The 14,670-nt window shown below is 41.1% G+C and overlaps 1 protein-coding gene across 2 annotated transcripts in view; it reads left to right on the top strand.

Annotated features, from left to right (window-relative positions):
* Positions 1 to 14,670, top strand: part of LOC114652016 (multimerin-1-like) — a 627,482-nt gene that overhangs the window by 68,235 nt on the left and 544,577 nt on the right. For both annotated transcript variants that reach the window (XR_007934941.1, XM_028802164.2), the window contains exon 6: positions 1 to 1,634. This exon is cut by the window's left edge and continues 343 nt beyond it. Coding sequence is in view for 1 of the 2 variants with exons in the window: in XM_028802164.2 (XP_028657997.2) it covers positions 1 to 1,634 (1,634 nt within the window). In the remaining variant the exon portion in view is untranslated. The remainder of the gene's footprint in view (positions 1,635 to 14,670) is intronic.

Below are 14,670 nucleotides of genomic sequence, written 5' to 3'. Positions count from 1 at the left end.
TGAACTTGAAAAACAGAAAAATGGTCTTTATTTTGAGATTTTCAATTCAACAATTATTCAAATTAAGGAAATTCATGGTCAGCTCATGCTTGGGGAAGACTTTGATAAAGCTGGGGCTGTTGAGAGAAACAATAACCTTCAGCAAGACAGTATTAGGGAGCCTTCTTCTGTTCTGAGTGAGACTGTCAGAAAGCAGGCACTGGCAATTCTACAACTGCAGGGTCAAACAGCTGAACACAGTATGAAGATTGGAAATCTTTCTTTGACGTCCAGTTCACAGAAAAATCTCATTTACACAACTTGTGAAACAATGCTTTTCCAGTGCAAAAATAACTTTGAAAATCAAATGGACAAGCTGGAGGATCATGTAAATGCTATGAATAAAACTTTCTGTGACACAATCCTGCCAATGGATAAAATGTTCACTGTGATGGAGGAAAGAATTAGTCATGTCTCTTACGATCTCGAGGAGTTAAAGCCCATAATCGAAAAAAAGTCAGCCTCAAAAGATGATGCCAATAGTAAATGTAACTCAGAAGTGTTTGTCTTAAAAAAAGAAGTTGACAGAGTCTCATCTGAACTAAAGGTTCTCAGCTTTAACTTTATGGACTTTGCGAAAATTCAGAATGAATTAAGAAATATAAGCAAAGAAAAGGAGGAGCAATTTGCTAAACGTTTTGAAACATCTGTTGTGGAAATTGAAGATGGTATTAATGGTACAATGACCATTTTAAACAATGCCATTGATTCAGTCAAGGATAACTATTATAAACTTGAAACTGAAGTTGCGGCATTAAATGTACGGATAAATAAAACACACTATGAAAGCAAAAACTACAATGTCAGCCTATCATTTCAGTTTACTGATCTATATAATCGCATGAACAGATTACAGGACAAAGCAGAAATGACAGAAAATATTCTAATGGCAATGGGGGTACTTGCAGATGTAATGCTCCAAGATTCAGAAAATAACAGACTGCCAAACCTCACCGAAATTTCCTTGCTGACACGTGCTTCATTATCTAGAAGTGAAAATCACCAACAAGCAATCAGTAGCCTAGAAGAAACATCCACAAAGTATTCTCAAGATTTCAAAAGATTTAGGTTGCGTCTGCAAAGTGTTGAATCAAAGTTAAATTCCATGCTTGAAAATGCAGGTTCCTCTCCTAAATCCAAAAAGCTTATAAAAACACCTGATTTGAAAGACATATTACTAAAATTCCAAGAACTAAATGAGAGTATTAATGAACTGTCAGGTAAACTACACAACAATACACATGAAATTTTGTGGATTCAGGGGGTTGCCTTAAAAGCTCTTAACCAAAGTCAAAATATCTCTTTGTTGTGTGACTCTAATGCCAATGCTGACCAATTAAATATAACAGCATTACATAAAGGGCTTAAGAACCTTCTGCTACCTACCCAAAAGGCTACTAGCAAATTTATCTTAGCTAATATTTCACTTTATGTTGATGAAGTAATATCCAGGATATATCAAGAAATAACAAAACTGCAAAAGCAAGTGAAACAGCTCTCAAAGAAGCAAGATGCATTATTAAAAACCAATATGAACATCACCTCATCACTGGTCAGTCGAAGTCAGAGGAATATAGAAGGTGCTGTTGAATTAGGTACAGTATGTTTTATCTTTCTAATTTTCCTATTTAGTATTTCTAACTCAAGACTGTGAGCCAACAAAGTCTGCCTTAAAAATAACAAGGCTACAGCCTACTCCAAAAGACAGGTCCACCAACCAAAGTAAAGGCCACTTTTATAACCTTTTGAGTAAAATCCATTAATCCATTTTTACATCTACTTTTCCTCTTGTGGCAGGTTGCAACAATGTGAGCAGGGAGTTACTAGCCCTAACTGGGATTCCAGACCATTATAAGACACATTTACACCCAATATCATTCATACTGCCATGATTTACAACAGCGTTTATCAACCTTTAAGTATTTGCGACCCGAGTTTTCATAACAGTTTTAATCGCGCCCCCCTAACGTTTCTTTGAAACCCTAATAAAATTTATTCCTATATTTTTTGCTGCCGATACACCGCTACAAGTTTAAAATTTCCCTACAAATAGCGAAATTATGCCACATATGGCAACATTCACTCCCCCTTTTTTGTTACTCCACAGTTTGAGAACCACTGATTTACAACATGTTGGTGGATGGTAAGCCAAACTCATATGAACAAAGGGCACACATGCACACCCCACACATAAGGCACTTTATGATGTACTGTTCCTATGAGATATACAAATCGCTACATATATTTATTTATATTATATTGAATATTTACAAGTCAAAGTCAGTCAGTTGCACTGGTACAGTGCGTTTCCGTACCCACTACACGGCGAAACAACTCGGGATCCCGGTTGGCAACCCCCCAGGCAGACACGCGGTCCAGTCCCACTCTCCGAAAATGATCCTCTATCTGCCACAGCCAGGTGTTACATGGGCGACCCCTTGGCCTGGTCCAGCCACTCAGGTCCCCAACAATGAGGATCTTATGAGCTAGACCACCCTCGGGGAAACGCGCCACATGGCCGTAGTGCTGTAACTGACGCTCCCTCACAATGCAGGTAATATGCCTCATTCGGGACTCCATGAGCAACCGCTCATTTGACACAAAGTCAAACCAATGGTACTCAAGGATTTTCCGGAGAGACACAGTACCAAAGGAGTTCTGTCTTCGTCTCAGGTCACTGGATAGCATCCATGTCTCGCAACCATATAGCAAGACAGGAAGCGCCAGGACTCTAAAGACTTGGACCTTCATCCTTTTGTATAGATATTGGGAGCGTCACACACCCCTTTCCAACGACCTCATGACCCCCCCATGCTCTCCAAATCCGTCTACTGACTTCATAGGAAGAGTCACCAGAGATATGAATGTCACTACCAAGGTAAGTAAACCTCTCAACAAGGTCGACACTCTCTCCACAAACAGACACATTGCTGATGGCTGTGCCCAAGAGGTGATTAAAGGCCTGGATCTTGGTTTTTATCCAGGACATTCGCAAGCCCAGACACTCAGACTCCTTGCTCAGTCTCTCGAGCGCCTCGATCAGAGCCTCCATTGACTCCACGAAGATCACAACTTCGTCAGCAAAGTCAAGATCCGTGAATCTTTCTTCACCAATAGATGCCGCACAGCCGCTTTACACCATTCATGAAATTGCAGATTTCCTCCATGACAGACTAACACTGGGTACAGGCAGTTCCTGGGTTAAGAATGAGATCAATTTTTTTGTCTGTCCTTAAGTTGAATTTGTATACAAGTTGGAACACATACAGTATTAACAGTATTAAATGTCACTTAGTCAAATGTTTACCTCAGCCTAGTATTTATTTTACCTTAGTTTGCATGTAAACACTTCTAAATAAAAAAAAAATTAAAACATAACATACAGAACTGCACATAACACTGTAGTAATAATAACAAAAATAAGTAACAATAAAAGTAACTATGTTGATACAGTAGTGTACAAAAACATTAAAGAAACTGTTCTTAAAACAGTTTAGATAGAAAAAAAGGGATAATGATTAAAGGTTAACACTAATTTCTGAGTTAACATTATGATAACTTTATTACTATAATTGTTCCTTTTCTTTGATGTACTGCCAGTATTTGTATCAGATTTATGCTTGGGCAGCATTGTTCAAGGGTACTGTAATAGAAAAATGGGACTGTGAACAAACTTAATGAGTCGCAATGTCACCAGTGCATTCAAAATCAATCATTCAAAACTGCTTGAATAACAAAAGATTCATCAGTGATACCTGTAATCTGAAGTAAAGGCTGAAACTAAATAAACTTAACATTTTACAAGTTTTATAGAACGTTCTCTTGTAATTGATTGTATTTTTATCACTACCTCATCATTATTTGTCTTGTCATTATCTGTCATAAAAACAAAAAAAAGAAATGAGAATACTGCTCTGAATCAGCTGAACTCAAATTTTAATTAGCTTTACTTAAAAGACAGCTATCTTGACCAATCAGACCACGTAATCTGCACTCTCAAAGTGGAAGTAGCTTCACTCATGTGGAAAAGGAGAGTATTCATTTGTAAGGTAGGGTTTATCACTATTTGTCAAGTTAGAATTTATTATAAGACGATTTATGGAATTCAGGTATTACATTCTTAAGTATGGGTTGTACACATGTCCTCAACCCAGGGACCGCCTGTACTTTCAGGATATGGATTATTCAGCAAACGTGTGTCAAGAAACACTGCTGGAGCTCCTTTATACCAACACCAATATGCCTCTATAGTGCCTGACTGTGACTGCCAAGGTAGAAGTTTTTCTTTTTTAATTTTCTTCCTTTTCAGTCATTTTATTGTGTGTTCAAAGTATAGTGTGTGTATATATCTATTTGTCTATCTATATAGTTATTTGAAGAGCTTCTGTTAAAAGCCAAATTTCCACCTGGGGACAAATACATTTCTATGTATCTGTCTCTCTTATAAAGTCCTATTATATCCACATCAGCTTAACTAAAATTCAGTACTTGGGATTTTGTTAGCAAGCTGTGGTGCTTTTGATAACAATTAACTTCCCAGAGGCAAATAGTAGCTGCTTTTCTTACATGTTGCAGGCACCAGTGAGAAAAACAATTCCTAGTATACTGATGACTAGAGGGGATTATACAATTGAATGATTCAGTCTACTGGATTATTACAGGAAAGGGGCTCAGTATAGGTCAAAACCCTTCTAGACACAAGACACGAAGGAGAAGACTGAGCAGTAAACTAGGGCAGATGTGTATGAGATTAACTCCACAGAGGCTCACTTTTCACAACCTCTCAATAATAACAACAGCAAAAAAATAAATAAAATAAGATAAAATAAAGGCACTCTTCCATGCTCTCTCTTTTGTTACATACCTTCAGATCATCTGCTCTTCCATTCGCTTTGTATATCAGGATCAGCTGTCATTCTTCTTGCTTAAGGCAAAGTAGCACCAACCAAAAAAGTTAGCTTAACATTTGTGTCTTCAGATAGTCCTAAACCAATCATCCTGCTGTTTCCCCTGTGTAGTGTTTGATTGAACATATGTGATCATTCCCAACTATGAGCTCTGAGTTACAGTGCTGAACTACTGTGCATATGAAAGTGTTTCCTTTCTTTATAATAAAGAAAAAAATTAATATCTTGCATAAATAAATCACACACTGTCTGTTTCTTGCTGTGGGTAATTCTTTACCATGCAGGAAAAAACTTTAAAAAACACTTTATTCTCTCCTAGATTCTTTACAATTCATTTTATTCTGTTGGTGATTTCAAAGCTATATGCACATTTTCCAGCTATATGGTAGCTCCAATGGGCTTCAAAATTACTAAACTAGCAGTCTGAGCAATACAATGAAAAGCTTTATTTTCTATCACTGTACAATAACAAACTTCACTCTTACTTTTGTTTTGTGTAGTAATTCTCAGCTTATTCTTTATATGTATCTTATTGTATATTTCTGTACTGTTAACACCTAACTTCATGAAAAATTGACATTTTCATTATGGATGATGAACCCTATTGCTTCTAAAGTGTTTTTCTTTTGTCTTCTTATTTTCTGTATTTTTTCCCATTCAATGAAAAATCAACCCTGTCATTGCTTTCAGAGACACTAATTAATTAAGGCAAGTGACAGGTTCTGCAGTTTGTAAAAAATATTTAAGTTTGCCCACTGCTGCAATTTGTTCCCTGTTTTTATGAGATTCATCATGTTGTTTAAAGTTACAATGCAAATTGTTATTTGTATGGTTTTGATTGTCGCATGATGTCACACTGATCAGAAATTCAGACATTGAACTTTATGGGAGGTTTAAATAATATCCAATTAACAGACATTATAGTGAAAAATGGAAACTACAGATTTAAAGTATTGTTTAGATTACTATTTCTGTTTTTGTTTTAGCATAGACATTCTAAAAAACTTCTCCCACTGCAATCACACAACAGCCAGAAGTTATTTTGAGTGACATCACTGACCCAATTATATTTAAGATGATGGCATGCTATTGGTGCCATCTATAAGCTTGTGGATCTGTCAAACAAACCTGCTATTGTTAGGAATTTAAAAGAACTTTAGGGAAACCAAACTTTGCATTTTGTTTTTGGTTTTAAAATGGCTTTTGAACAATATCCCATTTATGGCTGTGTTTAATTTTTCATCTCCTGATTTAGCTTTAACCATTGTCATTGTGGCAAAAAGCACATATCAAGGGAAATAAATCAAAGAAATATTCAGAGACAGGCTGAAGGTCAAATATCATAAAAATCAAACCAAATACTAATCACCAACAAATATTAAACTAAAACTAAAGTAAAAAAAACAAGCAAATTTCCTTACCACATTAATACATTTTTTGCTACTAAAAATAAATCTCTCATTCACAAAGTCAGAATGCTATTTAGAATCTCTTGTGATTAGAAGTTTGGAACATGACAAATGGGGTGCTAGGCCTCCCAAGGTACCATAAAAAGCAAGCCAGGACCTTTATTGGCCAACCCAAAAGAGGCTCACCCATGACCAGCCTTCATCCAACCACTACCTGCAAGACTGAGCCTGACCAGGTCCAAACTGGGGAACTGGCTTTTAAAGTTCCAAATGCTCTCAAAAATATCGAAAATGACCCAAAAGTGGGACAAACTGAGTAAAATTCTGGCTTGTAACCACAAATGTAATAACAATCATTTACAAATGAAAATAATACTCAAAAGAGCAAAAAACAGTTGAGTAAAAGGAAATCCAAAACAAAAAAGTGTCCCAGTACACAATCTAATACAGTATATGAAATCCAGAAAACAGCAAATAATCAAAATAACCAGAAAATCCAAGCAAAAATAATAATACTCACGAACTCCAATGAAGATACTACTGAGGTCTCATACCAAACAATATAATTATGTAGGTCAGGGAGGAGGTCTCAGCAGCAGTGACATCTGGGTGGACCTGAGTCTTGTAGAACCAAACAAAAGCCACATGGAATTGGAGGCACATTTTAAAAAGTACATAATTACAAACATAATAATAAAACACTTAAACATATGAAAATAATAATTCAAAAACAACAATAAAACACAAACTTAACAAGATACATTACAAGACCTTTGGAAGCAGAGTACATAAAAACTAACCTAACTAACTTAAGTAACTAAGGCTAACGAAACACTAGATGAACATTTATATTTTTGTTTGGTTTCAGCACTTATTATCTATCAATGCCATGTGATAATAATTGAGTCCAGACATCATAAAAAAGGTTTGAGGCAGCCACCCGTATGATATCCCTGGCTGCAAAAGGCTTTTTAGTAGCAGAGATGTTCACCAGACTGAGTCCAAAACAGAACTGATTACATGTGGCAAAGATGGCGGCTTTAAATGCCCGTATAGGAAGTGACGTCATCAAGGGGGCCAGGACCGGAAGTGACGTCTTCGGAGGCACCGGAACCTTGCAGGATTTCCCGGGAAAGGTCTGCAGGGAACTGAGAAAGTCAGTGCACCCCGCCGCCCCCTGGTCGGATGCATTATTACAATAATGCAAACTGTTCAATCTCTTTCTTAACCCGTTTATAATGTTTATACTGCGGATATACAGTATATGAGAGCCTTGGTGATTTCTGAGTAATTATTCTGAGTTGGCAAACTGTCTTTAAATTTTTTTATCATTATTGTGATGATCTCACTGCAGCATCATTTTGTGCCTGAGTTTTTTTCACAACATTGCCATTTTCTGTATTATTTCCATGGCACCCTATAAGTTTCATATTGCCAAAATGCCCATTTGCAATTGTCCTATATATATATATATATATATATATATATTTTAGCAGCTGGAGATCCACAAAGGGAGAAAAATGAATCACGTATCATAAAGTAGTTTTTATTCCTGAGCGTTCAGCCCCTACCAGGAGCCTTCATCAGAGGATAATGCTTAGATTTCCATCCATCCATCCATCCTCTTCCGCTTATCCGAGGTCAGGTCGCGGGGGCAGCAGCTTGAGCAGAGATGCCCAGACTTCCCTTTCTCCAGCCACTTCTTCTAGCTCTTCCGGGAGAATCCCAAGGCGTTCCCAGGCCAGCCGAGAGACATAGTCCCTCCAGCGTGTCCTGGGTCTTCCCTGGGGCCTTCTCCCGGTTAGACGTGCCCGGAACACCTCTCCAGGGAGGCGTGTAGGAGGCATCCTGATCAGATGCCCGAGCCACTTCATCTGACTCCTCTCGATGCGGAGGAGCAGCGGCTCTATTCTGAGCCCCTCCCGGATGACTGAGCTTCTCACCCTATCTTTAAGGGAAAGCCCAGACACCCTGCGGAGGAAACTCATTTCAGCCTCTTGTATTCGCGATCTCGTTCTTTCGGTCACTACCCATAGCTCATGACCATAGGTGAGGGTAGGAACATAGATCGACTGGTAAATTGAGAGCTTCGCCTTGCGGCTCAGCTCCTTTTTCACCACGACAGACCGATGCAGAGCCCGCATTACTGCGGATGCCGCACCGATCCGCCTGTTGATCTCACGCTCCATTCTTCCCTCACTCGTGAATAAGACCCCGAGATACTGGAACTCCTCCACTTGGGGCAGGATCTCGCTACCAACCCTGAGAGGGCACTCCACCCTTTTCCGGCTGAGGACCATGGTCTCGGATTTGGAGGTGCTGATTCCCATCCCAGCCGCTTCACACTCGGCTGCGAACCAATCCAGAGAGAGCTGAAGATCACAGCCTGATGAAACAAACAGGACAACATCATCTGCAAAAAAAATCGGACCCCCTCAATGCCATGGCTGCGCCTAGAAATTCTGTCCATAAAAGTTATGAACAGAATCGGTGACAAAGGGCAGCCCTGGCGGAGTGCAACTCTCACAGGAAACGGGTTCGACTTACTGCCGGCAATGCGGACCAAGCTCTGCCACCAATTGTACAGGGACCGAACAGCCCTTATCAGGGGGTCCGGTACCCCATATTCTCGGAGTACCCCCCACAGGATTCCCCGAGGGACACGGTTGAATGCCTTTTCCAAGTCCACAAAACACATGTAGACTGGTTGGGCAAACTCACATGCACCCTCTAGGACCCTGCTAAGGGTGTAGAGCTGGTCCACTGTTCCGCGACCAGGACGAAAACCACACTCTTCCTCCTGAATCCGAGGCTCGACTATCCGACGGACCCTCCTCTCCAGGACCCCCGAATAGACTTTTCCAGGGAGGCTGAGGAGTGTGATCCCTCTGTAGTTGGAACACACCTTCCGGTCCCCTTTCTTAAAGAGGGGGACCACCACCCCGGTCTGCCAATCCAGAGGCACTGTCCCTGATGTCCATGCGATGTTGCAGAGGCGTGTCAACCAAGACAGTCCTACAACATCCAGAGCCTTGAGGAACTCCGGGCGTCTCTCATCCACCCCCGGGTCCCTGCCACCAAGGAGTTTTTTGACCACCTCGTTGACCTTTGTCCCAGAGATGGGGGAGCCCACCTCTGAGTCCCCAGGCTCTGCTTCCACATTGGAAGGCATGTTAGTGGAATTGAGGAGGTCTTCGAAGTACTCCCCCCACCGACCCACAACGTCCCGAGTCGAGGTCAGCAGCACACCATCACCACCATATACAGTGTTGACGCTGCACTGCTTCCCCCTCCTGAGACGCCGGACGGTGGACCAGAATCTCCTCGAAGCCATCTGAAAGTCGTTCTCCATGGCCTCCCCAAACTCCTCCCACGCCCGAGTTTTTGCCTCAGCAACCACCAAAGCCGCATTCCGCTTGGCCTGCCAGTACCTATCAGCTGCTACCAGAGTCCCACAGGACAAAAGGGTCCTGTAGGACTCCTTCTTCAGCTTGATGGCATCCCTCACCGCCGGTGTCCACCAACGGGTTCGGGGATTGCCGCCACGACAGGCACCGACCACCTTACGGCCACAGCTCCGGTCGGCCGCCTCAACAATAGAGGCACGGAACATGGCCCATTCGGACTCAATGTCCCCCACCTCCCTCGGGACGTGGTTGAAGTTCTGCCGGAGGTGGGAGTTGAAGCTACTTCTGACAGGGGGCTCTGCCAGACGTTCCCAGCAGACCCTCACAACATGTTTGGGCCTACCAGGCCTGACCGGCATCCTCCCCCACCATTGAAGCCAACTCACCACCAGGCGGTGATCAGTTGACAGCTCCACCCCTCTCTTCACCCGAGTGTCCAAGACATGTGGCCGCAAGTCCGATGACACGACCACAAAGTTGATTATCGAACTGAGGCCTAGGGTGTCCTGGTGCCAAGTGCACATATGAACACCCCTATGCTTGAACATGGTGTTCGTTATGGACAATCTGTGACGAGCACAGAAGTCCAATAACAAAACACTGCTCGGGTTCAGATCGGGGGGGCCATGCCTCCCAATCACGCCCTTCGAGGTCTCACTGTCATTGCCCACGTGAGCATTGAAGTCTCCCAGCAGAACGAGGGAGTCCCCAGAAGGTATGCCTTCTAGCACCCCCTCCAGGGACTCCAAAAAGGGTGGGTACTCCGAACTGCTGTTCAGCGCTTACGCACAAACAACAGTTAGGATCCGTCCCCCCCACCCGAAGGTGGAGGGAGGCTACCCTCTCATCTACCGGGGTAAACCCCAATGAACAGGCTCCAAGTCGGGGGGCAATAAGTATACCCACACCCGCTCGTCGCCTCTCACCGGGGGCAACTCCAGAGTGGTAGAGAGTCTAGCCCCTCTCAAGGAGATTGGTTTCCAGAGTCCAAGCTGTGCGTCGAGGTGAGTCCGACTATATCTATATCTATATCTATATAATGCTTAGACTTACAAGAATCAAAGGCAATATATAGCACAATTCCTGTGGGGGGGGGGCAGTAAGGGGGGCACAGGTCGTAACATTTTATTTATTATGAACATGTTCTACTTACAGTAAGTTTGCATATGCTGGGTTTATGTCCAAATGTCTGTTAATGGTGTTTTTGTCTGATAGCCAAGATTCAGCCAGTTCTTTGGCACTTTTAGTACTGGCCTTAAATCTTACTTGTACATTGTCCCAGTTAAATATATGTCCTGTTGATTTTGTATGCGTATTGATCTGTGATTGTGAGTCCTTCCTTCTAACGACGTTGCGATGTTCCCGTATACGTGTTGCAATTCTTTTTGATGTTAGTCCTATGTATACTGCTGGGCATGAATGGCATGGAATGCTATAAACTGCATTTCGTGTTTCTGCTGTCGATTTCTTGTTTTTAGTGTTGAAAAGGACCGTGCGCAGATTGCTCACGGGTTTGTGTGCTATCCTAATGCCTGATTTGGCCAGGATGCGTGCTGCACCTTCAGACACACCGTGTTGATAAGGAAGTGTGTACCAGGTGGGGTGGGGGGTCTGGTTCGAGTCAATCGTTTGCTGAGTTTTTTTGGTGTCTTCTGTGTAGGCATTGTTTAATGAATGTCTTTGAGTAACCATTTGAAGTGAAATGATGGAAAAGATAGCGTCTTTCATTCGTTTTTGTTTCTTTCGTATTACAATGGGTGTGGACTCTTCTGAATAAAGTTTTAACACAGCTCTGTTTATGAGACAATGGGTGGTTGCTGGTGAAGTGTAATATCTTGTCAGCATATCATTCCTTACGGTAAACACTAGTGGTCAGGGTGGCGTCGTATTTCTTTCAATGGAGATGTCCAGGAAGCTGATGTGTCAGTTAATTTCTTTTTCCATGGTGAATTGGATTGCAGGGAATGTTGTGTTGATATGGTTGTAGAACTCATTCAGCTGGTCATTTTTTAATATAACGAATGTGTTGTCTACGTAGCGTATCCAAGTTTTGGGTGTGAAATGGGTTAGAGTCACATTTTCGAATCGTTGCATTACCAGTTTCGCTAGGAGTTCTGATAGCGGCGATCCCATTGGCATGCCTTCTTTTTAAATGTAGTATTTGCCATTGAAATGAAAGTGAGTTTTTTGGCAAAGTGATATTAGGTGCATTAAGTCTTCAGTGGATAGCTTAGTTCTTGTCTCTATAGTGGGGTCACTATTCAGTCTCATTAATAGTGTTTCTGTGGTTAGATGAATCAGATTCATGATATATAGCGACATGAGATCGAAGGAGGCCATGACTTTGTCTTCGGCGATGGATACATCTTTCAAGCATTGCAATGCCAACTCGCCGCTGTTCACTGAATATTCCGAGTCATAAGTTAAATGTTTGAGTATCTGGAAAAGTAATTTTGACAAGTTGTAAGTTGGTCCACCTATTAGGCTGACCACTGGCCTGAATTTCAGTGGTGTTTTATTTATTTTTGGAAGTCCGTAAAATTCGGGGCAGTTAGCATTGCTAGATTTCATTTTGTAATAATTCTGTGTGTCTAGGCGGTTGTTATTTCAGAGCTTGGTCAGAGTGGTGTTTTTTCTGTTAAGCGTGGTTTTACTTGGGTCATTGTTCAGCTGTTGATAAGTGTCAGAAAGCATTTCTTCCATTGCTGTGGTGTATAGTTCCTTGTCTAATAAGACAGTTGCGCCTCCTTTGTCGGCTGGTGTTATAATGATACTATTATCATTCCATAGCGATCGTAGAGCTTTTTGTTCTTCTGTCAAAATATGTATGGTTGGTTGTCTTGTGTTTAACTGGCTGGCAATGTTGCACCGAAAAGCTGTTTTTAACTGCTGTTTGCCGTGGTTTATAGACCTCATATAATTAATGATACTTTCATCTCTGAATTCTCTGATCTCTTGGCTGATATCACCCTCTCTCATGATAAAGTATTTATTGTTGGTGATTTCAACATTCACGTTTGTTGTCAATCGAAACCTTTGGTCAATGACATTTTATCACTATTGAACTCATTTGATTTTATACAGCATATTAATACGCCAACCCACGCTCTCGGTCACACCCTTGATCTCGTTCTTACTCGTGATATTTCAGTGAATAATATTGATTTATGTGATGTTTCTTTTACTGATCATTTTTCTGTAATGATGGATCTGAATATTACTGTTGATGTCTCGACAAATAGCTGTCCTCCACGCTGCTCGCGCTTTTGAAATTCTTCTGTTATATCTGATTTTAAAACCATTTTCTTTAGTCTTTATGTGCATGACCAAAATAATGGTATCGATGATCCTGTCGTAAAATTTAACTCTTCCTGTAAAACGATTTAAGACTCAATTGCTCCGCCCAAGATATGTAGTAATAAGGTTAGACCTGCTCCCTGGCTAAATGAAAATACACGATCACTGCGCCGTGCCTGTCGAACTGCTGAACGGCGATGGAAAAAAGATGGACTGATTGTCTCTAAACAAATTTTCAGGACTTCTCTTTTCAATTTCCAGGCTGAAGTTAAGATAATAAAACAAAACTTTTTTGCCGATTTAGTATCCCGTCACTCAAAGAATCCTAGGGTCTTATTTAATTCAATTAATGCAGCCATTCACCCTCATTCTGCAATGGGATTAAATAGCATTGTTCATTCATGTGACCAGTTTCTATCATTCTTTGTCAGCAAAATCGATACTATCCACCGTAGCATTGTTCAAATGGGCTATGAACTTCCTACTGATAATCATGACATTGTCTTAGAATCCTTTGATCTAGTCTCACTTTCACAGCTAAAAAGAACTATTGACACCCTTAAACCAGCCCCCAGTCCTCTGGATATTGTACCACCACGTCTCTTAGTGGAAGCCTTTGATGTGTTGGGCCCACCCTTATTAGTCATTATCAATGATTCTATTAGTTCGGGAGTTGTGCCCTCATTTTTTAAACATGCTGCAGTCCATCCCCATCTGAAAAAGGCAGAATTAGATCCTGGAGTTTTAGCCAATTTTCGTCCAATTTCCCAACTGCCATTTCTGGCTAAAATTCTAGAAAGAACTATTTATAATCAATTGGTTGATCACCTTAACTCCAATAATTTATTTGAGATCTACCAGTCTGGCTTTAGGCGTTATCATAGTGTTGAAATGGCACTCCTGAAAGTGTTCAACGACATCTCTCTTATTACTGACTCAGGTGATGCGGCAGTCCTTCTCCTCCTTGACCTGTCCGCTGCCTTTGACACCATTGACCATGAAATATTGCTGATGCGGCTTGAACATCTTGTTGAACTCAAAGGGGCTGCTTTTAACTGGTTCAGGTCATATTTAACTGGTAGACACTTTTCAGTGACTTTTAATTCCTCTTCTTCATCTACTGCTCCTCTTAAATATGGTGTTCCTCAGGGATCCATTTTGGGTCCTATTTTATTCTCTATATACCTTCACCCTATTGGATCTATTTTTAGGAAGTTTAACATTGCTTTTCACTGCTATGCTGATGATACACAGGTTTATATTCCTGTCTGCAACTCTACAATAAATCAACTCCACAACTGTCTGTCTGAACTAAGATCCTGGATGGCTAATAATTTTCTTGACCTAATGCAAGATTACATCTTGCCTGAAGAAGGGGCCTGAGTTGCCTCGAAAGCTTGCATATTGTAATCTTTCTAGTTAGCCAATAAAAGGTGTCATTTTGCTTGGCTTTTCTCTACATTCATAATGGCTAACACGGTACAACACCCTAGTACTACTTGACCTAAATCAAAATATAACAGAGGTGCTTATAGTGGGTCCATCAGCTAAAGCCCAAATTGGTCTTGGACTTCTCAGCTCTTTCTCTGTCTTTGCCAAACCTCAAGTCCG

Source organism: Erpetoichthys calabaricus, chromosome 5 (assembly GCF_900747795.2).
Source record: "Erpetoichthys calabaricus chromosome 5, fErpCal1.3, whole genome shotgun sequence".
Lineage (NCBI taxonomy): Eukaryota > Metazoa > Chordata > Cladistia > Polypteriformes > Polypteridae > Erpetoichthys > Erpetoichthys calabaricus.
Note: the sequence above shows the minus strand (reverse complement) of the source record. Positions and strands in the feature narration are given on the sequence as shown.